This window comes from Sturnira hondurensis, unplaced genomic scaffold (assembly GCF_014824575.4).
Source record: "Sturnira hondurensis isolate 20B ecotype Veracruz unplaced genomic scaffold, ASM1482457v3 Scaffold0022910, whole genome shotgun sequence".
Classification (NCBI taxonomy): domain Eukaryota; kingdom Metazoa; phylum Chordata; class Mammalia; order Chiroptera; family Phyllostomidae; genus Sturnira; species Sturnira hondurensis.
In genome coordinates, this window is record NW_028095541.1 from 5,518,972 (window position 1) to 5,545,533 (window position 26,562).

At 42.2% G+C, this 26,562-nt stretch overlaps 1 protein-coding gene across 5 annotated transcripts; it reads left to right on the top strand.

The window, feature by feature from the left end:
* The first annotated feature begins 360 nt into the window (after positions 1–360).
* On the top strand, positions 361–25,391 carry EEF1AKMT1 (EEF1A lysine methyltransferase 1). Of its 5 annotated transcripts, none has more exons than XM_037037159.1 (5): positions 361–390; positions 5,884–6,046; positions 14,229–14,311; positions 21,980–22,260; positions 24,152–25,391. In XM_037037159.1, the coding sequence occupies exons 2-5, from the start codon at positions 5,903–5,905 to the stop codon at positions 24,286–24,288; spliced, it is 645 nt and encodes a 214-aa protein (XP_036893054.1). In that variant the 5' UTR covers positions 361–390; positions 5,884–5,902; the 3' UTR covers positions 24,289–25,391. The 5 variants fall into 5 exon arrangements, with proteins under 5 accessions (XP_036893054.1, XP_036893053.1, XP_036893056.1 ...); XM_037037158.1 differs by lacking the exon at positions 361–390 and adding an exon at positions 409–509; XM_037037161.1 differs by lacking the exon at positions 361–390 and adding an exon at positions 559–726 and having other exon boundaries at positions 14,232–14,311.
* The last annotated feature ends 1,171 nt before the right edge of the window (positions 25,392–26,562 follow it).

A 26,562-nucleotide genomic window follows, 5' to 3' on the forward strand; every position in this document is an offset into this window, starting at 1 on the left:
AGTCGACAGGCCAAGGAAGCCCTGATATGTGTTTGTTAAATATACATCTACCCAAAAGCAAATAGGTTTCTTGCGTTTCTCTTCAAGTGGCTCTAATGAGAACCTTAAATTAGAGCTCCTCTTGGAGCTCACATTCTATTGTGGCAGACAGATCATAAACAGAAATAAAATATATGCTGGACAATGAAATATAAGATTAGTGGAGGGGTATTTTGAGTAGAGGCTGCAATATTAGCAGTCATAGTTTCTCCGCACTTGGGGAGGAAACAACCGCAAGTCTTACACTTTGCTAACTCAGCCCGCTCTAACCGGCCGGTGTGCGCACGCGCAGGTGCTGTTCAGCAGACCCCGCCCACACCCCCGGCTCCAGGCGACTGCCAACACTTGACGGTGAGTGGTTGCGCCAGGCCGTGGGGTCGGCTGTGCTTCCTGTTTCCCGGTGATTTTGGGGAGATGGGGCAGTCAGTGATATCTGGCCTTGGCTTGCGGCCCGCATAAGTCTGTGCTACGTAAAGGAGTTTGGGGCTGGATCCCCTGGGGTGCCTGGGTCGGAGATCAGAGGGGCATAGGAAGGTTCTGGCCGCATGGAGGTGTCGCGCAACGATGACGTAGAGGCCCAGAGGCTTCCGGTGGGTGCGTAAGGGGAAGAGGGCAGGAGTGGAAGTTCCTGATCTTATCCTACTAGACACAAGTTACACCCAATTTCATAGAATTTAAAACAACAGCGTGAGTAGAGCTTTAGGTGGTGGGGTAAGTCTTTGTACGAAGACGGGAGGGAAGTGAGGTACTGTAGGCGTTTTGGATTTTGAGTAGGAGGAGGGTCTTCTCCGTTGGCAGCCCTGGATGTGGGGTGGGGGAGAATTCTGGTTAACGCAACCACGACCTTGCCAGAATCACCTGCAGAGGTAATGGGAGCCTGTACGACTTGATGCAGTGGAGGGCGGAGGGCTTGTGTTATGGAAGTTGACATACGGAAATCGAAGAATTTTACGCATTCCTTTGTAGACTACATTAATCATGTTGTGTCAGGTACTGTCTAAGGAAACAAAGTGACAGCACAGCCCATTAGGAGCCTGCTCGCTCTGCGGAGGCTGCACATGAACGTGCCGGGCTTTTCTTGTGCTAGATAATCCACCCGTTGCCTCATTGTCACCCTCCACCCACACGTGCTCTTTTTTCTGACCCATGGTAGTAAATGCGGCTCTTCTAATAGTGGGCTTACACATCATCACAGCGCAGTTTCTCAACCCTAGTGCTGTTGACATTTTGGTTCATGTGGTTCTTTGTTGTGGAGGGTTGCCCCATAAATTACAGGGAGTTGACCAGCTTCCCTAGCTTGTACCAATTAGATGTGAGCAGTACCCTTCCTAGTTATGACCACTAAAAATGTCTTCAGACTTTGCCAGATATTCCCCTGGGGGGAAATCTTATTTTCTGTGAGTGCCAAATAAGACTGAATGTCAGTTTAATAATATAACAGCACTTACCAACCCTTTTGGACTTGGAAATACCTTTCCCAGCAATTTCACAAACTCAAGAAATTTACATAACATTACAGATAATAGTGACAAGTAAAAAATTATCACATCAGAGTTTATTTAATTTAGTCTTTAGTGATGTGTATTACATCATCAATTTTTGCCCACGTAGCAAGTGATGCACTCTTAACTCATGCCAGTGATGTAGGAAACAGTCTATGATTGCTAATATTGCAGCCTCTACTCAAAATATCCCTTCACTGATCTTATAGTTCATTGTCCAGCATATATTTTACTTCTGTTTATGATCTGTCTGCCTCATTAGAATGTGAGCTCCAAGAGGAGAGGGACTGTGATCACTATTACCAAGACAGTGCTTAGTATACAGTAGTGCCTCAAAAAAGTGGACAATTAGCTATTTGATCAGCTTTAAAATAAACTTTTAAGAAAAATTTTAAAATAAGATTCATGCTAAAATATACCTTGAAATTTAATTTTTTACAGTCATGAAAAACAGTTTATTTAAACTGCTCTTTAGAATTCTTTGTTTTGTACTTAAAAGTCAACTAATTTCTTTTTTTACAGTTTTCATGTTTTATTTCTAAATGTCTTTTTAAAAAATATATATATTTTATTGATTATGCCATTACAGTTACCCTATTTCTCCCTCTTCATTCCCCTCCACCCTGCATCCCCCCCCACTATTCCCCACCTTTTAGGTTATGTCCACGTATCTCAAGTTCTTTAGATTCTATATTTCCCATACTATTCTTGCCCTTCCCCTATCTATTTTCTACCTACCGTCTATGCTACTTATTCTCTGTACCTTCTCCCCTCTTCTCCTCCTTCCACTCCCATTGCTAACCCTCCATATGATCTTCATTTCTATGGTTCCACTCCTGATCTAGCTGTCCTCTTAGTTTGCTTTTGTTTTAGATGTGGTTGTTAATAACTGTGAGTTTGCTGTCCTTTCACTGTTCATATTTTTCATCTTCTTTTTCTTAGATAAGTCCCTTTAACATTTCCTATAATAAGGGCTTGGTGATGATGAACTCCTTGAATTTGACCTTACCTGAGACGCACTTTATCTCCCCTTCCATTCTAAATGAAAGCTTTTCTGGATAGAGCAATCTTGGTTGTAGGTCTTTGGATTTCATGACTTGGAATACTTCTTTCCAAACCCTTCTTGCCTGTAAGGTCTCTTTTGAGAAATCAGCTGACAGTCTGTTGGGAACTCCTTTGTAGGTGACTGTCCCCTTATCCCTTGCTGCTTCTAGGATTCTCTCCTTCATTTTAATTTTGAGTAATGTAATTATGATGTGCCTTGGTGTGTTCCTTCTTGGGTCCAACTTCTTTGGGACTTTCTGAGCTTCCTGGATTTCCTGGAAGTCTATTTCCTTTGCCAAATTGGGGAAGTTCTCTTTTATTATTTGTTCAAATAAGTTTTCCACTTGTTGCTCTTCCTCTTCCCCTTCTGGTACCCCTATAATTTGAATGTTGGAACGTTTAAAGATGTCCTGGAGGTTCCTAAGCCTCTCATTTTTTTGAATTCTTGTTTCTTCATTCTTTTCTGTTTGGTCGTTTTTTTCTTCCTTCTGGTCTACTCCCTTGATTTGAGTCCCCATTTCTTTTCCATCACTATTGTTTTCCTGTGCATTTCCCTTCATTTCAATTAGTTTAGCCTTCATATGTTCCTCTAATTTGTGACTAAAATCAACCAGTTCTGTGAGCATCCTGATCATCAGTGTTTTGAACTGTGCCTCTGAAAGGTTAGCTATTTCTTGGTCGCATAGAATTATAGGGTCTGGGGCTTTGAGTTCTTCTTGAGCCATAATGTTTTGGTCTGTTTGTGCCTGTTACGTATAAGGAGCAGAGCCTTAGGTGTTCCCCAGGGGGGGGCAACTCAGTTGCTGGATTGTGATGCTGTATGTGGGGGGCGGGGTCAAAGAGGGGCAATGGCGGTCCCCTCTGCTGCTTTCTGCTACTGGGGCCTGGGCGGGGGGGGTGTCCATCTCACTGCTCGATCCTTCACTAGGTTTATTGGTTTGGCTGAAAGATTTGTTGTTGTCGGACTTCCGTATAGTTCAATTTTCTGTGTTTTGGTTACTAAAACTTTGTTGTCTTTAAACTTGGTTGTGCAAGGAGGCATAGTGTTTCCACCTACACCTCCATCTTGGCTGGAAGTCTATTTCTAAATGTCTTGATAACAGATTTCAAGCTGCAGTTTCAAAGCCCTTCTCCAGAGATGCTGCTGTGGAAAGTGCTTCTTAGTATTAATAAATAAAAATTCAAATATTCCTGTTTACAACAAGGACATACATATGTGTGTATCTGTAGGAATGTATATGGACACACGCATACATATACACTTTGTCTTTCAGATCTTATAGGAAGGGTTATAAAGGGTTATAACCTAGGTCTGTCATTCATCTCTACCATGAGGCATTGGGTTTTAATAGTTGCTCAGTTCTTTACTCGAATGAAAGAAATGTTCAATCATGAAATACCCAACCAAAATGAAACCTAGTGGTTTGTAATCAGTTTTCTGTGCTGTTGCAGTTTCTCTCAGCTCAATTTGCACACAGGTTGAAATCTGTGGAATTTCCCCTTGGAAATGCTCCAGCCTAATAGCTCCTAGTGTATTTTGCTGGAAATTTATTCTTTTTTTCCCAGTGAACTAAAATGACACATTTCAATCCTTCAGTACTCTCAGGAGGCATCAATTAGAAGCCACTTGAGGTACTTTTTACTTACAGAAACAAATCTACAGGTCTCTTGTTGGAATGCAATAAACATTTAGGAAATTTTTATGTGTATTTCTTTCCAAGCCCCAGAAGGAACTTTAATTTTGAATCTTGAGATTTTTATTCACTTGCTTTTATCTTCGTGTTTTTGAACTTTGTTTAAGTGGACTTGGTTATACTATATGTATTCTGTAAATTTGTAACTTACATATTCTTGAAATTTGTGACAATACACTGTGACAATACAATTTGTCAGTAGTCAGTACTTCCCAGGTTTTATTTTTGTTTGTAGGCTTTTAGGTGGAAAGTCTGGCTTTTTTATTTTGAAAAGAAAAAAGTTGCACCAAGAGGCATTTCTCATTTTCAATGACAACTCTGCATCTTTTGGACACTATTCCTAGGCCTGGGAAATTCCATCCATAAGAGTCTTGCTTTTCTAATTGCCCTTGGTGGCTGGGGCCCGAGGCCAAAACTATCAAATACACCCACGTAAGCCTTAGAGTAGGAGGGGGCAATGTGACAAAGCTCTTGAATGCTGACTTTCAACATATCACTTGATGTAAAATTTAGACACAATGTTTTAAAAAGCAAATAATGTGCTGTTTTTGTGCTAAGAATAACTTTTGATTTATAAATGTGTTTGGTTCCTGAGTAGTAAGGAATTTTCCTCACCCAAATAGAGGTTTGGCCTTTGTTAGGTAACCTGTAAACATTTTCCCAGGTGATAGAAATATCTTGTTCATGGAGGGCCCTGAGGCCATACCAGCCTTGGGGACAGGAGCTGGGGACCGACTTCAACTGGGGAGCAGTACTTTTTTAGTCAGTCATGGTGATACCATGAAGCCTCAATACAGTCTACACCCCAATACTCACACATGGATGCCAGGAGGGTGGTGCCTCCTGAGGGCAATGGAAGCTCCCTGTTTGGAATGTTCCAGGACTTTGCATCTGTTCCTTGGCTGGCTCTAATTTATATCCTTTCCCTGTAATAACTGAGTATAATTGCCCTTAGTGAGTTCTGTGAGGCTTTCTAGCAAATTACTGCATAGGAGGGTGGTTTGAGGAGCCCTGGAACTAGCAGTTGGTAGAGGTCTTGGGCAGACATAGCTGTCTTCAGTCACTGGGAGGTACCCTGAAGAAGTAATTGTGCTGGCCATCCATTCCTACAAAAACACCCTCCTTGTCTCCCTTTGTTTTACTTTTCTTCGTCCCTTTCTTCTGTTGTCCCTTTTGTTTTACATAGCTGTTTCTGTGCTCTTTTTAAAAAAATTAATCCTTTATTTATCCTATTAATAATAGCTAGGAGCCTTAGATCACCTAAACAGTAATGTTCATGTATAAAAAGGTCTCTGATTCAGAGAATCTGCTGGGCACTGTCAGCATATGGCCATTGGGGTGCCAGAAGGAAGCAAAATGTCTTCAGATACTTAGGAAAATTTTTGTTCTACAAGGTATCATAAAAATCTGAAAATCGCATTTGTAAAAACTGCGTACCTTTAAAGGGAAACTGCATTTGAATGGAAGACCTCTGTAGATGTTTGATCTCTTAAATATCTGTTTCCCTTTTTTTAAAAAACTCACTTTCATTTTGGAACTTTGCTGTGAGATAAGCATTTTTTATTTGTTATCTGATGGGAAGAAGCACTTTTACTTATCTGCAGGTCATAGACAATTTGTGAGATGTGTGACTTGGAAGATGATGACGTTCCCCAGCTTTCTTTCCACGCCTTAGCAGCTCTACAGGAATTTTATGCTGAGCAGAAGCAGCACAATGACCGAGGTGGGGATGACAAATACAGCATTGGGAGGATAGCAGAGAACTGGGTGAGTAAGTGCGTCCCATATCTACTGGGGAATATTGGTGTGGAACCTGCTTTGGACCTAGTCCAGTGTTTGTCTACATCCCATCTGATACCCAAGTATGTCCCCTGCCATTTGGGAGCTGATAACAGACTTGGGGAACTAGCACAGAGAGCAGTCCAGGAATAGTTGTAATAGTCCTGGTGTATTTACACCAGGAATAGTCCAGGTGTAAATGCAGATTTTCCTGGTGCTGAACTCTCAGGCTGGTTGACGATTGATTGGTGGACAGGACTTTCAGACAGGGGAGTGGCATGTTATTATATCCAACACAAAGTTGGGACTCCTTCCTGTATGCAGGTGCACACTGTCAGTTTTTGTATAGACCAGCAATCCTGTGGCGAGGGCAAAAGTCATGGCAGTAAATGCTGTGACTGAACTTAAACACGTAATGAAACATTAGTGAAAGGGAGTTCAGGTGATATTAATAGTTTCTGGTACATAGAGTGTATTTTAATTGTACTTTATGGTGCAAATAAAAGTAGAAAGTAGAAGAGGAAAATGAGTTGAGGGAAACTCCTAACCTAAGCTGGGACATAGAAATTTAAATCTTTTAAAGGACATAGTTGAGAAAGAGAAGATGCTTGAGTTTTCTATGACTCGCTTAGACAATAGATTTGGCTTTCTCTATCCCTTTGCAACTGGAATGAAGCTTTCCATGCTTGTTGTTCTTTTTCCAGTCTTTTACATTTTGTCAAATTTGAGTTTTTTATATAAGATTTTCCTATTTACCATCTGAGACTGACTGTGACGAAAACGTTTCTTTCCATTACTTGGAATATTTAACCAATGCAAAGCCTCTTTCCCACTGTTTGCTTCTTTGTGTTTGTCTTCTAGCTAGTGCTTCTGTTAAGATAATAAAACACCAGAAACCTGAAGAGCTGTGGTATCCTTGAGTAGTCTACTTCTTTCTCTTTTCCTTCTGCTTAATTTTTTGAATACTGTATCTCTGTTCTGGATGTATGAGATGTCAGCAACACCACTGGCCCCTAGCCCTGCCAAACGGGAGAAATGGGCACATTGCATTGTAGAAGAATCCACTTTTTCCATTAAAGTACGATATTTTATAAATGTGAGTAGATAATGAAGAATCACTAGAAATTTAAAAGGAAATAATCAGCATGCATAGAATGTAGCAAGATGAAAAACAGCTTTACCCTGAGAGAAAAACAAGTAATTCAGGAACATTCCTCAGGTAAAGAGGCCACAGAAAAGGGGTAGGGATTGGGCATCTTTGTGGTGTCCTTTAACATATTCTTCAGTCCTCTGTATTTGTAATTCTGTTAGTTGATTGTTGACTCTAGTGGCTTAATCATATTTGGGGTTAGTATTTTGTGGGGGGGGGACAGAACTCATACACAGGTGGGGTGTGTTCTTCCATCAGGAGAAGCATTGATTGCTTCTCTCCTTTTATGGTGCGAACAGCCAGTGGTAAAAGTGCCTCCATTTTGTAATTAGTTAAGGTGTTCTATTAAATTGTTTTTATTTTATTTTTTCAATTACAAGTTTACAGTCAGTGTTATTTTATCTTAGTTTCAGGTGTGCAGAATGGTGGTTAGATAATCATATACTTTATATAGTGGTCCCCCCCAGTATTTCCAGTACCCCCTGGCACCATACATAGTTATTAGAATAGCATTGACTATATTCCCTATGCTGTACTTTACATCTCCATTACTATTTTGTAACTACCAATTTAGACATTTTAATTCCTTCATCTTTTCACTCAGTGTCTCAACCCCACCTCCTCTGGAAACCATCAGTCTCTGCATCTATCAGTCTGTTTCCGATTTATTTTTGGTGGTTTATGTTGTTCTGTAGATTCCACATACAAGTGTGATCAATGTGGTATTTGTCTTTCTTCGTCTAACATATCATTTAAGATAATACCTCCTGGGTCCAACCAAACTGTCCCAAATGGTAAGATTTCATTCTTTTTTATGTTTGAGTAATATTCTATTATATATGTGTATGACAGCTTTTTAATCTATTTTTATCTACTTGAGTGGCTTCCATAGTTCGGCTATTGCAAATAATGCTGCAGTGAACACAGGGATGCTCATATTGTTTTGAATTAGTGTTTTGGGTTTTTTTGTATATAGACCCAGAAGTAGAATCACTGCATCATAAGGCAGTTACATTTTAAATTTTTTGAGGATCCTCCATACTGTTTTCCACAGTGGTTACATCAGTCTACATTCCCACCAACAGTGCACTAGGGTTCCCTTTTCTCCGCATCCTCATCAACACCTATTTTTTTTATTTATTGATGATGGCCATTCTGACAGGTGTGAGGTAGTATCTCATTTTAATTTGCATTTCTCTGATGATTAGTAGCATTGAGCATATTTTCATATGTCTATTGGCCATCTGCATGTTCTTTTTGGAGAAGTGTCTATTCATGTCCTCTGCCCACTTTTTACGCAGATTGTTTGTTTTTTTGATGTTGAGTTGTATGAGTTTTTAAAATAAATTTTGGATAACTTGTTATTGTATGTATCATTGGCAAATATCTTTTCCCATTCAGTAGGTTGCCTTTCATTTTGTTGATGGTTTCCTTTGCTATGCAAAACCTTTTTAGTTTGATGTAGTTCTAATTGTTTATTTTTTCTTCTGTATATAAGAAAGTTATATAAGGAGGTGTATAAGAAAATGTATAGCTAAGAGAAATGTCAGAGATTTTACTGCCTATGTTTGTTTTTTTAAGATTTTATTTATTTTTATAGAGGGGAAGGGAAGGAGCAAGAGAGGGAGAAAAACATGGATGTGTGAACGAAGCATCTATCAGTTGCCTCCTCCTGCATGCCCAAACCAGGGACCTGGCCTGCAACCCTGACCTGTGTCCTGACCTGGAATCAAACTGGCTGCCTCTCAATTTGTGGGATGATGCCCAACCCACTGAGCCATACCAGTCAGGGCATGCCTGTGTTTTCTTCCAGGACTCTTATGGTTTTCAGTCTTAAATCCATTTTGAGTTTATTTTTATATATGATGTAAGAGGGTTTTCTAGTTTTATTTCTCTGCGTATATCTATCTAGTTTTCCCAGCACCATTTATTGAATAGACTGTCTTTACCTCATTGTATGTTCTTGCCTCCTTGATTATATATTTATTTACCATATAAGTGTGGGTTTATGTCTGGGTTCTCTATTCTGTTCCATGTTCTCTGTGTCTGTTTTGATTACTGTAGCCTTATAATATAGTGTGGTATCAGGTAGTGTGATTCCTCCAACTTTGTTCTTGTTTCTCAAGATTTCTGTGGCTATCTGGGGTCTTTTGTGGTTCCATACAAATATTTGGATTATTCTAGTACTGTGAAAATGCCACTGGTATTTTAATAGAAACTGTGTTGAATCTATAGATTGCTTTGGGTAGTACAGACATTTTAATAATGTTAATTCTTCCTATCCATGAGCATGGTATATATATACTTCCATAGTTTTGTGTCTTCAGTTTCTTTTTCAGTGTCTTATGATTTTCTGAGTGTAGGTCTTTTACTTCCTTGGCTAAATTTACTCCAAGGTATTTTATTTTTTGATGCAGTAATAAATGGGTTTGTTTTCTTAGTTTTCCCTTTGTGATAGTTCATTATTGATGTTTAAAAATGCAACTGAGCCCTGGCTGGTGTGGCTCAGTGAGTTGAGTGCCAGCCAGCGAACTGAGAGGTCACTGGTTTGATTCCTGGTCCAGGCACATGCCTGGGTTGCGGGCCAGGTCCTCAGTGGGGAGCATGCAAAAGACAGCTGATTGAATTTTCTCTCACACATTGATGTTTCTCTCCCTCTCTGAAATGCTCTGAATGTATCAATTAAATCCATTTGATCTAATCTGTCATTTAAGGCCACTATTTCTTCGTTGATTTTTGTTTGGAAGATTTATCCATCGATGTCAATGGGATGTTAAAGTGTCCTACTATGACTGTATTTCTATCAGTCTCTTCCTTTATGTCCATCAAGATTTGCTTTGTGAATTTAGGTGCTCTTATGTTGTTGGGAGCATAAATGTAAACAAGGGTTATATCCTCTTGTTGGATTGATCTCTATCATTATGTAATGTCCTTTTTTGCCTTTTATTATAGCCTTTGTTTTAAAGTCTATGTAAGTATTGTATCTAGCCTTTTTGTTTCTATTTGCATGAACTATTTTTTCATCCCTTTGTCTTTTGATGTGAAGTGGATCTCTCATAGACACCATATATATGGCTCTTTGTTTTCTTACCCAGTCAGCTACTCAGTGTCTTTCAATAGGAACATTTAATTCATTTACATTTAAAGTAATTATTGGTAGGAATGTATTTATTGTCATTTTATTTTACAAGTTTATGTTCTTTTTTTTCTTCCTCTTCCTCCTCCTCCTTCCTCCTCCCCCTCTCTCTCCTCCTCCCCCCTCTTTTCCTCCTTTCTTCTTTTTAACATTTTTTGTAATACTCTGTTGGTGGTGATGAACTTATTTAGCTTTTCCCCATCTGGAAAGCTCTGTAGTTTCCTTCAATTGTGAATGATATCCTTGATGGGTAGTGTAGTCTTAGTTGTAGGTCCTTGTTTTTCCTCACTTTGACTATTTCTTGTTAAGCCCTTCTGGCCTGAAGTGTTTCTATTGAGAAATCAGCTAACTGCCTTAATGGAAGCTCTTGCTGCTTAAAGATTTTGTTTTTTTCTATAACCTTAGCCATTTTAATTATGGTGTATCTTGGTGTGGGCCTCTTTGGTTTTATCTTGTTTGGGACTCTGAACTTCCTGGACTTGTCTTTCTCCTTCACTGAGTTAGGGAAGTTTTCAGTCATTATTTCTTCAAATAGGTTCTGAATCCCTTGTTCTCTCTCTTCTTCTGATATCCTGTGATGCAGATGTTGTTTTACTTGATGTTTTCCTAGCTGTTCTTTAAACTATCCTTATTTATAAAAAATTCTTTTTTATTTTTGTTGCTCTGTTTTCTTCTACCTTATCTTCCAAATCACTGATTCAATCTTAAGTTCCCTGAGCATCTTTACAACCATTGTTTTGAACTGTGTATCTGGTAGTTTGCTTGCCTCCATTTCATTTAGTCCTTTTTCTGGAATTTTCTCTTATTCTTTAATTTGGGCATGTTTCTTTGTCTCCCCATTTTGGCTGCCTCTCTGTGTTTGTTTCTGTGTATTAGGTCGAGCTGCTATGTCAGTCAGCCTTGGTAGAGTGGCCTTATGTACTATGTGTCCTGTGGGACCCAGGAACATAGTCTCCCTATTCAGCTGAGCTGGGTACTCTAGGAGTGTCCCTTTTTGGGTTACATGAGTCTTTTTTTAAAAGAACATTTTAAAAACAATTATCACCTTAGGATATGTTTTACTGATTTTAGAGAGAAAGGACAGGAGAGGGAGACACACACATGAATGTAAGAGAGAAATGTAGATTGATTGCCTCCTGTACACACCCTGACCAGGGAGTGAACCTGCAATCTTTTGGTGTACGGGACAATGCTACAGCCAACTGAACCACCAGGCCTGGGCAGCAGTTGAGTCTTGATCGCCGTTAGCCCATCCCTGGGTGGTGTTGACTGTCAGGCTTACTGATTCTGAAAATCAGCCTGACCACGGTATGAGCTGCTGTGCAGGGGCTGAAGTCGTGAAGTAGAATTCACCCCACCAGGGTCTGGTGCATGCTGAGGTCTCCCTTTGGGTGTGCCTGTTGTGGAGCTAATTGGGTGGTGCTCTGATGTGATCTGAAGTCAGCTCTTGGTTGTGTTGGTTCTGGGGCCTCTTGGGAGAGACTCCAATGCAGGTCAGAGTCAGATGCTCCCTGTGACCTGGGCTACCTGTTAGGAGCTACAAAGCAATCCACAGTTGGTGGCTACCTTTGCTGGGACTGGGTGTGTGTGGTAGGGGCCAACCCTTTTTGCATCTGTGACCTTCTTACCAGTCTTTTTTTTAAAATATATTTTATTGATTATGCCATTACAGTTGTTCTAATCCCCCCCCTTCATTCCCCTGCACCCTGCACACCCCTCCCCCACCATTCCCCCCCTTTAGTTTATGATCACGTGTCTCAAGTTCTTTAGATTCTATATTTCCCCTACTATTCTTGCTCTCCCCCCTATCTATTTTCTACCTACTGTCTATGCTATTTTCTGTACCTTCTCCCCTCTTCTCTTCCTCCCACTCCCCTGTTGCTAACCCTCCATGTGTTCTTCATTTCTATGGTTCCACTCCCAATCTAGCTGTCCTCTTAGTTTGCTTTTGTTTTAGGTGTGGTTTTTAATAACTGAGTTTGCTGTCCTTTCACTGTTCATATTTTTTATCTTCTTTTTCTTAGATAAGTCCCTTTAACATTTCCTATAATAAGGGCCTGGTGATGATGAACTTGAATTTGACCTTACCTGAGACACACTTTATCTGTCCTTCCATTCTAAATGAAAGCTTTTCTGGATAGAGCAATCTTGGATGTAGGTCTTTGGATTTCATGACTTGGAATACTTCTTTCCAAACCCTTCTTGCCTGTAAGGTCTCTTTTGAGAAATCAGCTGACAGTCTGTTGGGAGCTCCTTTGTAGGTGACTGTCCCCTTATCTCTTGCTGCTTCTAGGATTCTCTCCTTCATTTTCATCTTGGCTAATGTAATTAAGATGTGCCTTGGTGTGTTCCTTCTTGGGTCCAACTTCTTTGGGACTCTCTGAGCTTCCTGGACTTCCTGGAAGTCTGTTTCCTTTGCCAAATTGGGGAAGTTCTCTTATTATTTGTTCAAATAAGTTTTCCACTTGTTGCTCTCCCTCTTCCCCTTCTGGTACCCCTATAATTTGGATGTTGGAACGTTTAAAGATGTCCTGGAGGTTCCTAAGCCTCTCCTCATTTTTTAAAATTCTTGTTTCTTCATATTTTTCTGTTTGGTCATTTTTTTTTCTTCCTTCTGGTCCACTCCCTTGATTTGAGTTCCAGTTTCCTTTCCATCACTGTTGGTTTCCTGTGCATTTCCCTTCATTTCACTTAGTTTGGCCTTCATATGTTCCTCTAATTTGTGATTTAAATCAACCAGTTCTTTGAGCATCCTGATTACCAGTGTTTTGAACTGTGCATCTGATAGGTTGGCTATTTCTTGGTTGCTTAGAGTTATTGGCTCTGGGGCTTTGAGTTCTTCTTGAGCCATAATGTTTTGGTCTGTCTGTGCCTGTTATGTATGAGGAGCGGGGCCCTAGGTATTCACCAGGGTGGGGCAACTCAGTTGCTGGGTGTTATGCTGTATGTGGGGGTAGGGTCCAAGAAGGGCAATGGCAGTCCCCTCTGCTGCTTCCCGCCACCGGGGTCTGCGGGGTCTGTCTCACTGCTCGCTCCTTCACTGGTTCATCTGTGTGCGAATGTGTGACCTCGGTCAGCCTGCCACCTTGCGCCCTCACTGGGTCCGCCTGTTGCTACCCCACACCTGGGATCTGCCCACGGCTGCCTGTGTGCCTGGGTTGGGAGATCTTTCCTGCCTGACCCTGCTCCGCTGCTGGCTCCGCCCCTGTTACTGGTCTGGCTGAAGGGTTCGTTGTTGTCGGACTTCCTTATAGTTTAATTTTCTGTGTTTTTGCTGCATTTTTGTTACTGAAACTTTGTTGAATTTAAACTTGGTTGTGCGAGGAGGTACAGTGTTTCTACCTACGCCTCCATCTTGGCGGAAGTCCCTTCTTACCAGTCTTGATGTGGCTATTCTATAAATCCTTGGTTATAAGACTTCTCTTCAGGTAGTCTTCAGTTTATAATTCAGGTTGATTGTTATGTAATTTAGTACTAATTCCAGTAAGGTTCTGGGAGAACTTGAGTATAACTTCACTTTCCTGCCATCTTGGACCCCCAGCCCTCTATTAATGGAGTAGACTGACAGCTATCAGTGGGGAGGCAGGGAGGGGACTGGATGAAAGAAGGTGAAGGGATTAGCAAAAGAACATGCATGCACAGACACAGACAACAGTGATGGCTGCTGGGAGGGGGCTGCTGAGGGCAGTGGGGAGATGGGCAAAGTGGGTGAAAATGGGGACATCTGTAATAGTGTAAAGAATAAAAATAAAGTAAAAATAATACTTTCCCAAAAATTGGTTTTAAAGAGGAAAAAAATGAAAAAAAAATATGCACAGGTTTAAATTAAAGGAACCAAATTTAAACTGATTCTATAATGATTGCAACTCATCCCTCTGTTACAGCAGTTGAGCCAGTTTTGGTACAGTCAGGAAACTGCTCTGAAGCTCGCTAAGGAAGCGATTGCAGCTGCTGGGGAAGGTGGAAGGTGAGGTTCAAATTCTGCTTCTCTTTTGTTTTAATCTAAATTAATATTTTAAATGTCCTTCCTAGATGAAAAATGCTTTGTAACAAGCTGAATCATAATCAGCAAAATTTGTAGTTTGTGCTTTGTAGAATATAAGGAATAAGAACTGCAGCAATAACAAGTTTACAGACACTCAGAATTATATTCATTGTAAGATGTCTTATCACTGTCATTTTAAAAAATTTGTTTAATTATTTTTAATTTAATCTTTATTACATTTCTCTATTACCATTTAATCCCCTTGTACCTCCCTCCCCCCCATCCTTTTTAAAAATTTTCTAACCTGCTTCTTTCTTTTTTACAGGGGTAAAGTACTTGACTTTTTGAGGTTAAGATTGTAGGTTTTCTTTTTTTAACGTGTTCTTTATTTTTACCAAAATTTTACATACCTGTAGTTTAAAGTCAAATGGTCCTAAAGGTTTGTTCAAAAAAATATCCATTTCTAATTTTATCCCTTCCACACCTCCTTCCCTTTTCAGCACCCTTCCAATAGATTTTTTGGTATTTACAACCATATTTTTCTATTTTTAATTATATTTTATTGATTATGCTGTTACAGTTCTAACTTTTTCCTCTTTGCCGCCCTCCACCCAGTACCCCGCACTCCCTCAGGCAATCCTCCCACTATTGTTCATGTTAATGGGTCATACATATAAGATTTTTTTAAATCTATCTTTAGAGAGGGAGAGAAATATCAATGTATGGTTGCCTCTCGTGAGTCCCCTGCTGGGAACTGGCCTGCAACCCGGGCATGTGCCCTGACTGGGAATCGAACCGAGATAGTGTGGTTCGCAGGCCCGAGCTCAATCCACTGAGCTACACCAGCCAGGGCCTACCTATAAGATTTTTGGCTACTCCATTTCCTATACTCCATTTGACATCACCATGGCTATTTTGTAATTACCTATTTGTGCTTCTTAGTGCTCTCACCCCCTCCCACCTGGCAGCCATCAGAACGCTCTCTGCATCTCATTCTGTCTCTGTTCTTGTTTGCTTTGTTTTTTAGAATCAGTTGTTAATAGATAGGTATTTTTTTATTTTATTGTTCCAAGTTTTTATCTTTTTCTTCAATAAGTCCTTTTAACATTTCATATAATAATGGGGAGCAGAGAGACTCTATCTTACATTGGAGTCTCTCCCAAGAGGCCCCGTATTTTTAAATAACACACTTCCATTAGCCCTTCTGGGTTTGTCACCTGAAACACTGTTTCCTGACTTCCCCCCACAGCACGTGAGATTTTTATCTCGTTCAGACTTTACCACTTCCACAGACGTGCATGTTCCCAGTAGTTTTTCCTGATTTGGACTAGAACAGGGTTTATATAGTTACAAAGACATAAATGTTCTTTACAGCTGAGGCTTTTACTTTTTCCTTACTGTAAAATTTTCCATTTTTCCCAAAGAAAATGTCTCCTATTTTTATCTTGGCCTCTCTCTTTACCATCATGCTGAAGATCCTTTTCCCCCTCTTTCATTTTGGATTCCCAGTGTCCCGTACCCAGTTCCCAGTTTGCAGCCTTATTTGGGTTGGGTCCATCCTTTAATAGCTTCCACAGGAAAGATATGTGGGAGGCAAATTTTTAAAAAGCCTCTCATGTCTGAAAATATCTTTATTCTACCCTACTCTCAATTGTAATAGTTTTTCTGTGTGTATGTATAATGTGGATTTTGAGGACATTGTTTCACTGCCTCCACGTATTCTTCAGTGCTGTTGAGAAATCCCACACTGTTCTGAGTTCTCATTAGGAAACCTGTTTTCTCCCACCCTTGTTCATTACAAATGTAGGATTCCCTCGTAATCCCCAGTATTTGGTGCATCCTAGTGTGGAGCATTCCCCTCCTCTGCTGGGTGGAAGGGGCCCTTTCTTTCTCGTTTCCTCCAGTTTGGAAAAACTGTCTTCTTTGATTTTCTCTTTCCTGTTCCTCTTTCTGGAAATCCTGTTAGTATTTGAATGTTGGATCTTATCTCCTTTTCTTTCTGTCTTTTCCCCCATCTGTTGCCTTTTTTACCTTACTTTCTGGGGAATTACTCAACTTTATATCTAAACTTCTGCTGGGTTTGCCATCTCTCCTATCACATACATAGACACAGTATTACACAGCCCTCTTTTGGGGTCACTGCATATTTCTTTATTATTGTATCTTGTTCGTCCTTCTGAGGATATTAATTCCAGGGTATTTTTAAAAGCTTTCATCTCTCCACATAATTTGTTTACTCCAACATGCCTTTCTGCTTATTTATTTTGGCCTCACGTGCTTTTCCTGAATGTCTATTGACCTTCTCTGCCTGTTCACATTAAAGTTGAAAGCTGTAACACATGGCAGACCTTATCTACTTGGTCTTTGCAGTTGGATGATCTGGCTGAGTTATTTCCTAGGTAACCCCCAGTATAGCTCTCTCTGAGTGTTTCTTTCTGGGCTGGTCAGAGCTTTAGAAAGAGTCTTCTGATTTTTCCCTTAAGTTATATGTGTTATGACATCATCCTGAGGGGCACACTACTGAAAGGACTGTAGGTCCCAGCATCTGGTAGGTTTAACTTAGTCTTTGTCATTACCACACAATACTGAATCACTGGTTGTGCTGACACCCCCTCACTGTACCCCAATCCAGAGACTATCCCTCCAGTTTTCTTCTTTTCATGAAAGGTAGACACCTGGGGGCCTGGGAGGGGGAGGGAAGTCCTGGGAAGGACTGTCTTCTTACATGGACCTTCAGCCCACTTTTTGAGTTACCCGGTCTGCAGCATCCTGAGCTTTTGGGGTGCAGTGATGGAGACCAGGTTGCTCCCCAGCTTTCCTGGCTACTGGGATTTGGTGTCTTGGGCCTGCTAAGTCAGATGCCACTCTGCACACTTTCCAGCTTCCTAAGTGTGTTTCTTTTGTGTCTTCTCACATTCCCTTTCTCTTGCAGGTGTAGGCTTCAACAATAAAATGGAATTTGACTTGTGTTGCATTGAGTGGGCTTTCGTGAGGGCACAAGTCCATGAACGTGTCCTACCCAGCATCTTTAACTGGAAGCCCCAAGTTTTGCTTTTGTCTGTTCTTTTACTTTTTAAGTTATATGTTAGTTGTTCATTAAGTTTTTCTTAATGACAATGCTTTTACATATATTTTCCCTTTTTCCCCATTAATATAAGGACTTTGGATGTGACCTTTTATTTTTTCTCTGACAGATGTCTTCAGTATTTTTAGGAGCTATGTCATAATCTTAAAGATAAGTGAAAATTGGAGCACCTACTGAATGTGCTGTGCCTGCCTTGTCCCCGGCTTCTGTGTCAGCACTTCACGAGGGTTAGCTTGTTTAGTTAACCACCTCACACCTTTGGGAGGTGGTTAACGTTACATTCTTAATTCTAAAGACAGAAGCTGAGGCCCAAGAGATTTAGTCACTTGCTCAAGGTGACTTCAGGGTGAGCCGCTCTCTGGCCCCACCACTCCATGGCCATCTCCACTGTGCTGCTGGGTTCACCATGCCTGCTCCCTCCTTGTTGCATCCCGTACACTTCCCTGATGCCTGCGTACATCCTTCAGAATATTTTAGAGATGTTCTGTTGGCAACAAGCTCAGATTTAGTTTGACTGGAGATGCCTTTATTTCACCTCTTTCTCAGGTGATAGTTCATTGTGATAGTCCGCTGTTTGTCATCCCAGGACAGTGAAGACATTGTGGCTGTATAGCCTCATTTCCCCACCAGCCCACTGAATGCTGACAGCAGCCTGGGTTGGGGCTCTTCTTGCCCTTGCCACTGACTGGGATATGCATGTTTCCTGTGGAAGCGTATGTGACATCACCAGGCTGTTAGACACTTCAAATGTATTTGGGCCAAGCAGCCTGTCTAGCAAGCCTGGAGGCCTAAACTGCATGTGTTCGAAAATGCATCTCATAGGTTTAAAGCTTAGTTTAATTATTAATTTTTAAAAGAAGTACTTTTTTGGAGGACTTCATTCAAGATGGCAGTGCAGGTAAACGTGGATTGCCTCCTCACACAACCACATCAAAATTTGAGCTAAACTTACAGAACAGCCGTTATTCAGAACCTCCAGGAATAGAGCTGAGTGAAGTCCTACGATGACAGAATTAAAGAAAGCACATCAACATTGCTAGGCGGGGCAGAGATGCCGAATGGGCTGGTCCCACACCCACATGTGGCAGATAAAAATTGGGAGGGATATTTTGGGAGCAAGGGGTCCCAGCCCCACACTAGTCCCCCCAGCCCAGGGTTCCAGTGCCAGAAAGATAAGTCCCCATAACTTCTGGCTGTAAAAACGAGCGAGGATTGAGGCTGTGGAAGACAACTTCTAGAGACCCAGGCAGTTCCTCTTAAAGGGCCCGCGCATAGACCTACTGAAATTCACTCCCTTTGAGCTCCAGCATGGGAGTACCAGATTGAAAGGCACCAGAGCCATACAGGGAGGAACTAAAGTGTTTGGCGTTAGGATGAGAGATGTGGGGCAGTTTTCTCCCAACAGGAGTGCTGGCAGAGGCCATTTTTCCCTTTCTGAGCCCTCCCTCAATGGAATAGGCAGGCAGGTGCCATACCTGAGACTCCATCAGCCTGGCTCATACTGTTTGCCCCACCCTGGTAATCCTCTGAGCTTCTATCCCACCCAGCTTTTGGGTCCACCCAAGCTGTTTCCAGTGGTTTTTCCTTTTCAGTGGCTTGCCTTGGCTCATGCTTCAGATTTTCCTAAATTCTTACAAAAGAAGCAGCATCTTACCTCAGCATCTTTGTGCCTATGGCTCAGTGGCATTAGGCCAGCACTAGCAGCAGTTGTTTGTTCATAGCTTGGACTCTCTTTGGACACCTCCAAACCCAGCATAAGTAGCAGCCAACTGCAGGTTGCTTTTTAGCTCATGCTCATGGCCCAAGACAGAACACAGGTGATGGCTGACCTTGGCCTGCACCTCCCAGGAGGCTCCAGAGCTTGCGTGCCCAGTGGACAGCTTCAGACCATGTCAGAGCATCACTACCTGACCACCTTTACAACCAGAACACTCAAGGGGCAGACTCAGTAGGCACCAGAGCTGTGCTGAAGTAAGTCCTGCTCTGTGGAGTAGGCTGCTGCACAGCTGATCCTCCATGGTGGTCAGAGGTTGGTGATCAGTGGTCACAGCCAGTCCTTGCAGCTGATCAGCCTGGGTAAATCCCTCCCATTGACCTGCCAACGGCAATCAAGCCTCAACTACAAGAGGAGGGTGTACTCAACTCCCACAGTGGGTGCACCTTGAGTACCCTACTTGTGTGATAAGGGAGGCTGTGCCACTGGACCCTACAGGACACCTACTACATTAGGCCACTCTTCCAAACCAGGGAGTTGTAGCAGCTCTACCTAATCCATAGAAACAAACACAGGGAGGCGACCACAATGAGACAGAGAAACATGGCCCAAATGAAAGAACAGAATAAAACTCCAGGAAAAACTGAACAAAATGGAAACAGAGTTCATTAGGTACAGAGTTCAAAAACTGATTATAAGGATGCTCAGTGGACTTAGTGAGAACTTCAAGGGCATAATAAAGGGAATATAAACCATAATTAAGAACAGTCAGAAATGAAGGATACACTAACTGAATTCAACAGTTTACAGGGAATCAACGTAGTAGATGAACCTGAGAATCAAATCAGTGATTTAGAATTTAAGGAAGCATAAAACATCCAAATAAAGCAAGAAGAAAAAAGAATAAAAAAAATGAGGATAGCCCTGGCTGGTGTAGCTCAGTGGATTGAGTGCTGGCCTGCAAACCAAAGGTTCAATTCCCAGTCTAGGGCACATGCCTGGATTGTGAGCCAGGTCCACAGTAGGGGGTGTGAGAGGCAATCACACTGATGTCTCTCTCCCTCTCTCCCACCCTTCCCCTCTGTCTAAAAATAAATAAAATCTTTTTTTAAAAAAACAGGACAGTGTAAGGGGCCTCTGGGACAACTTCAAGCATACCAGCATTTGCATCATAAGGGTGCAAGAAGTAGAGAGCAAGAAATTGGAAACCTATATGAAAAAATAAATTCCCTAACACAGTGAAGGAAATGGACATACAAGCCCAGGAAGTTCAGAGTCCCAAACAAGATGAACCCATAGAGGCCCACACCAAGACATAATTAAAATGGCAAAGGGTAAAGATGGAATTTTAAGAGCAGCAAGAGAAAAGCAGGTAGCTACAGGGATCTCCCATAAGACTGTCAACAGATTTCTTAAAAGAAACTTTGCAGGCTAGAAGGAATTGGCAAGAAATACTCAAAGTGAAAAACAGGACTTACAACCTAGATAACTCTATCCAGTCAGGCTATTAGAATGGAAGGGCAGATAAAGAGCTTCCCAGACAAGAAAAAGCTAAGAGTTTGTCAGCACCAAACCAGTATTATGTGAAATGTTAAAGGGTCTTCTTTAATAAGATTAAAAATATGAACAATAAAATAATAGTAAATACATAGCTATCAAAAAAGTAGATTCTAAAAAAGAAGAGAAGTGGAATCATAGATACAGAGGATGTTTTGATGGTTGCCCGATGGGAGGGGGTTCCAAGGGATGGACAAAAAAGGTGAAGAGATTAAGAAGTACAAATTGGTAGTTCTAGAATGGTCATGGGGATGCCAAGTACAGCATAGGGAACAGAGTGGTCAAAGAACGTGTGTATGATCCATGGACATGGGTAGTGGTGTGGGGGTTGCTAGAGGCAGTGTGTTGAGGCTGGGTAAAAGGGCAAATGGGGAGAAATTGGGGCAACTATATTAGCATAGACAAAATTTTAATCACAAAATACTTTTTTGAATAGTATATATGTGTGATAAAAAGTCTGAAAGTTACATAGAAGATTGAGAAAAATAAGTTTCCTTCCTCATTGTTTCCAGGCCCCCCGTTCTCCCATGAGGCAGCTGTGGTCTCCGGATCTTGCCTTGTGTCTCTGAGTGGGCATTCTTATACCCATGAAAGTGTCTTTTTTCTCCTTATGTTCCTGGAATGTCTTGGGGTGCAGTGGCCATATAGTATAGTATCCCTTTGTTACAGATGGACCCCAGTCTACTCAATAGTTCAGTGTTTGTTACTACTAGCTTTTTTAGAAGTTGATTTGAAAAGTTAACTTGAAACACTGCCCATTCATAAACTGCAGGCTGCTGGTAATAATTTTCTTATACAAAAAAGCAGTGAAATCCAAAGTATCTTTTCTTCACTGAGACCTAATTTTAATGTATGTTTTTGGAAAACTGGAGTTACTGAAGCAGTTATTTGGGTTTTTTCTTTCAAGATTATGCATATTATAAAGTAACTTCAGAATATTTAGTTTGAAACTATATTTAAAATAGATGTTAAGGGACCATGAATATATAGGTGAATTTAGGTCTGGGCTAATTTTGCCCTGCCATATTCTTAATGTCTTAACAGTTTTTACGATAGAAAACATTTATCTTTTTCATACCTTAAAATTGCAAGTTGCAGATTTTTAAATACCAGATTCCTTTAAAAGTAAGACAGTTAATGTTTTTCTCTGAGAATTTACTGCTGTTATGTTAGTCGCACAGTTACTTTCTTCAGGGAGGTCCGAGCACAGGGCCCTCAGTTTCTGGCGGTGCTGTTGTCTGGTACAGATGGCTGTCCGTCACAGTGCTCAGCGTGCGCGTTCACTGTTTTCCAGGATAGCCTGTGTGAGCACCCCCAGCGTGTATCAGAAGCTGAGAGAGCTGCACAGAGAAGACCTGGATGTGTACGTCTTTGAGTATGACAGAAGATTTGCCATTTATGGAGAGGAGTTTGTCTTCTATGATTATAATAATCCACTGAACTTCCCTGAAAACATTGCTGCTCATAGTTTTGACATTGTCATAGTGGATCCCCCCTATCTTTCTGAGGAATGTCTTAGAAAAACCTCAGAAACTGTCAAGTATCTGACCCGGGACAAGATTCTGTTGTGCACAGGTAGGTGATATTCAAGCGACAAGGGTCAGGAGTTGGCAGAGATCTTGGAACTCAGATCTTGAATCCACCATTTACTGTGTGACCTTATGCAGGTTATGTTTATGTAGCTTCTCTGTGTCCCCATTTCCTCGTGTGTGAAAATGGGGCTGGCAACGCCGCCCCTCTCTCAGGGCCGTGAGGACTGAGTGCCTCCCACACATCACGTGGGGTCGCACTTGATGAGAGTGTGGACTCCAGAGTTAACGTGGATTACCTGAGGTCACAAGCCCGGTATCAGGTCAGCTTTACTACAGCAGAACAGTGTTCTTTCTGGTAGGATTGAGATACGTGGATGTGCTGAGGTTTGACCCAGAACTAAAATGGTAACTACCTTTCTAGTGTGGGCAGTCTGGTGTCCAGGCCCTGCGGTGTGGACCCCTGTTCCTGCACCCAGCCTCACAGGCACGCTTCTCTCTGGAGCACCAGGCTGAGCAGTGGGGCTCTTCTGGTTGTTGAGTTGTGTTTAGTCAAGAACATGGCTCTTGTTGACACAAATAGTATTTACTTATTAATTAGCTGTGACTAGCCCTTTGTTCCAGCAGAGGGGCAGGGGCCTGACCTCATGGAGTGTATATTCAGTTTTAGGGGATAGGTTAAAAGTGATCACAACAGATGAAGAAACGAGTTTCTGATTGTGAAAGAATTAGAAAGTATAGGAAAGTATACTTTCGAAAGTATACTTTCAAAAGTATAGGAAAGAATCAGAGAATGGTGGGCCGACATGGGGTTGGGGGAGGGGCTGTACTACTGACCTGCTGGTTCTCTGGGCTGAGCAGCACTGCAGCAGTGACTTCAAGAGGAGGCCTTAAGGGCCCAGGTACTGGGACAATAGTGTCCCCCCACATGCAGGTGCCAGTCAGAGTTGGGTTTTCTTTTTTTTTTTTTTTTTTGAAGATTTTATTTATTTATCTTAGGGGGAAAGGGAAGGAGAGAGAGAGAAATATCAATGTATGGTTGCCTCTCGTGCGTCCCCTGCCAGGAACCGGGAACTGGCCTGCAACTCAGGCATGTGCCCTGATTGGGAATCAAACCGCAATCGTGTGGTTCGCAGGCCCTCGCTCAATCCACTGAGCTACACCAGCCAGGGCTGGGTTTTTCTTTTTAAGTGTCCAGTCCCAAAAGGACAGATCTGATTTAAGGAAGATCATGTTAACTTTATACCAACAGGAATTAATTGGGTGAGTGGATGCAGCGTTCAGCTGAGACAAGCAGTCTGGACAAGGCTGGGTGGTAGAACAGGAGGGCAGGGGTGGAGGAAAGATACACTGGGAGATGAAGCTGAAAGAATGTTCTGTGCTGTGCAAGTGGAAAGTGAGGAAGGGTAGAATCCAGGGTGAGTCCTGGGTTTTTGAGTCTGCAGCACTCGCTGCCATGGGTGTCCAGGGACGGGTGCTTGGCAGCATCTGGGATGAAGTCCACAGCTATGGGCTGTGGACTATAGGCTGTAGCTATAGGCTGTCGGGGGAGGACAGGCTGAGGGAGAAACGGGCTGGTTAGCCAAGGCTGGTGTGGATGTGTTCCTGTTTTGTTTGCGAGAGTTGATGCTACTGAAAAGGGAGTTCTCGATCAAAGGGGAAAACACCAGTTTTTAATAATTGTTCTTGCTTTTCTTATGTTACTTGGTGGGATATAATCTATTTCTAAAGCTTTACCTATCTCAGCTTTGCAGAGACAGGAATACTTAAGAAAGTAAGTCATTTGCCAGAATGTTGAAGGAAGTAAAACGGAGTCTGGAGAACTGACCTCCAGCCTCATTTTCTGAGTGCTGTTCTCTTGCCTTGCCAGAACACAGGGTGCATGTTTGGTGCATGTTTGTACTGGTCCTCAGGTTCGCCTGGTCTGTTCTCTTCAGGTGCTGTCATGGAAGAGGCGGCAATGAGACTTCTTGGAGTGAAGAGGTGTGGGTTTACTCCAGAGCACACCCAGAATGTGGCCAATGAGTTTCGCTGTTATGCAAATTATGATTCTGGGCTGGACCATGGTGTGTAAATGCAGGAAATGACTGTGTATCACATTCCCCTTTATTTTTTCTCAGTAGGTTGTGAAGCTGTGCAGTCCTCCCTTACTCCATACCAGGCTTTCCCTGGTCTCCCAAATGAGGACATAGTGCCCTACTGGGAGTTTCTTACTCAGGGCATCTCGGATCTCAAAACAGAAGTGCAAACAGCTTAGTGGCTTGGCTAATACCCAAACTGGACAGAACTTTGGCTTCCACCTTGGGCACTACATCCCCTTAAAAAATGGGCTCATTCTGAGTCTGTGCATGGACTGCTGATTCTTGCAGCTGTCCAGGAGGACTGCTGGACTCGTGAGGAGCCCCTCTACCCCAGCCCCTCAAGGAGGCAAGACTTTCCTTAGGAACAAGTGTCCTAGAGCCTCCTGGATCTTTCTTTCTCTCTCAGTTCTTGGAGGGAGGACAGGGACACAGCCTAGGTGACCTCCATCCAGCTCAGCCCAGCATCCTACCTAGGGCCACAGCTAATACTGCAGGTCACCCGAGAAAATGCAGGTGCTATCTGCTTACCAAACACAAGCAAACAGGATGTGGGCAGAGGGGCAGACTTAATTATTGTTCAGAAAGCACAGAATACTCCTCAGCAATTCAAATGAATTGTTGATACCTGCAACTTGGAAGGGTTTCAAGGGCATTGTGAAGGGTAGTGTGGTGAGTGAAGAAGCCAGCGCCCCAAAAGTCCCATTGCATTTCCATTCTTGAGGGAACACTGTGCAGTGGAGAACAGGTCAGTGGTTGGCAGAGGCTAGGATGCCGTGGGGTGGGGTGGGAGTGGGTCTTGTGGTGCTGGGCCTGTTCTGAATCTTGATCATGCTGTGGTGATGCAAGTGTACACATGTGACAGCATCCCATGGAGCTAAACATACACACACAATGTGGGCATGCACGGCTGCTAGACTGAGCAAGGTCTCTGGTAGTGCCCTGCCTATTGCTGATTGGGAGGCTGCTGTTACATAAGATGTCATTGTCAGAGACTGGGTGAAGGACACACAAGATCTCACTACTGTTTTTGCAATTTTCTGTGAATATATAATAAGTTCAAAATAAAAATTTAACATAACTTTTCTCTGGGAAAACATACTTCCCCATCCCATGTGACTTGCTTTGGCTAATTATACATGAAGGAAGTGACACATGTCACTTCACAATTAGAACCTTATTTTCCCTCTGACACCGTGACCAGTGTGCTATTACAGAGAAGCAGTGTGGGCTGTTCAGGTTCCCAAGTGGAGCCCAGCTGCAGCTGGACTGCAGTGGACATTGGGGGAGTGAGAAGTAAACCTCGGAGGCTGAAAGTCAGAGCCTGGGGTGGCTCTCACTGCAGCCAAGCGCAGTGCACCCGGAAGAGCCGGCTGGGAGAGCTGGTGCTCAGAGAAGGTGGGCCGCCCAAGCTTCTCAAACTGCAGTTACCACATTTCGGGATAACTTAAAATCTATTTAACAGATCGCTCAGTATTTTTGAGACATTTATATTTTTATCAATGTACCTGGGACTTCAATACATGTTTGTTCTTATAAAAAATAACCCCTACCATATTATTTCCTTAAGCAGTTTGCTAAAAATTACCTAGGGAGATAACACATTCTATAACAAATGTGTAGAAATGTATAATTTAGGAATTGTAGATGAATAACAGCCTAGAAATAACAGAATTTTAGTGTTTATAAATCTAGCATTTAAGATGAAAGAAACCTTATTTCTTCATGGGGTGGGGGAGGGAAGGGGCAAAGCTTGAATTAAAATGTAATTATATTTTTAATAAGCAGCCAATGGGTTTTTTGGTTTGGATACTTCATGACTCCAATTTTAACAAGCCCACGTTCAAGAGAGGGTACCGTGATGGCGGGGAAAGAAGGGAAGGGTCATAGGAATGTGTATGAAGGACCCCTGGACAAAGCCAAAGGGGGGTAGGATTGAGGGTGGGGCGGGGCAGAGGAGGGGGAAAATGGAGACAACTGTATTTGAAAAACAATTTTTTTAAAAAGCCCATGTTTGTTTCTGATCAGCTTCTGGATTTCATGAATGACTTGTAGGTGTATCTGAAAGGTTTTCTTAGGCTCTGCTGAGGAAATGCCGATCAGCCACAAAGTCAGGCAGTATAGAGGTTTATTGGGAGTTTGCGCACCCGGGCGAGGTTCTCTGGTCCGCAGAGCGGGGCCAGGGAAGTCATGCCCAAGCAGGGAATATGGTGGGGTTTTATTGTGGTTGGCTCTCTTCGTGGGAGCTGAGGATTGGTCCCCTTTGAACA

What these genes read in the sequence shown, in the direction of transcription:
- EEF1AKMT1 (XM_037037159.1), top strand. Translation starts at nt 5,903, where the DNA reads ATGTGTGACTTGGAAGATGATGACGTTCCCCAGCTTTCTTTCCACGCC. An exon ending in GGAGGATAGCAGAGAACTGG is followed by an intron (nt 6,047 to 14,228) that starts GTGAGTAAGTGC and finishes CCTCTGTTACAG; the next exon opens with CAGTTGAGCCAGTTTTGGTA. An exon ending in GCTGCTGGGGAAGGTGGAAG is followed by an intron (nt 14,312 to 21,979) that starts GTGAGGTTCAAA and finishes ACTGTTTTCCAG; the next exon opens with GATAGCCTGTGTGAGCACCC.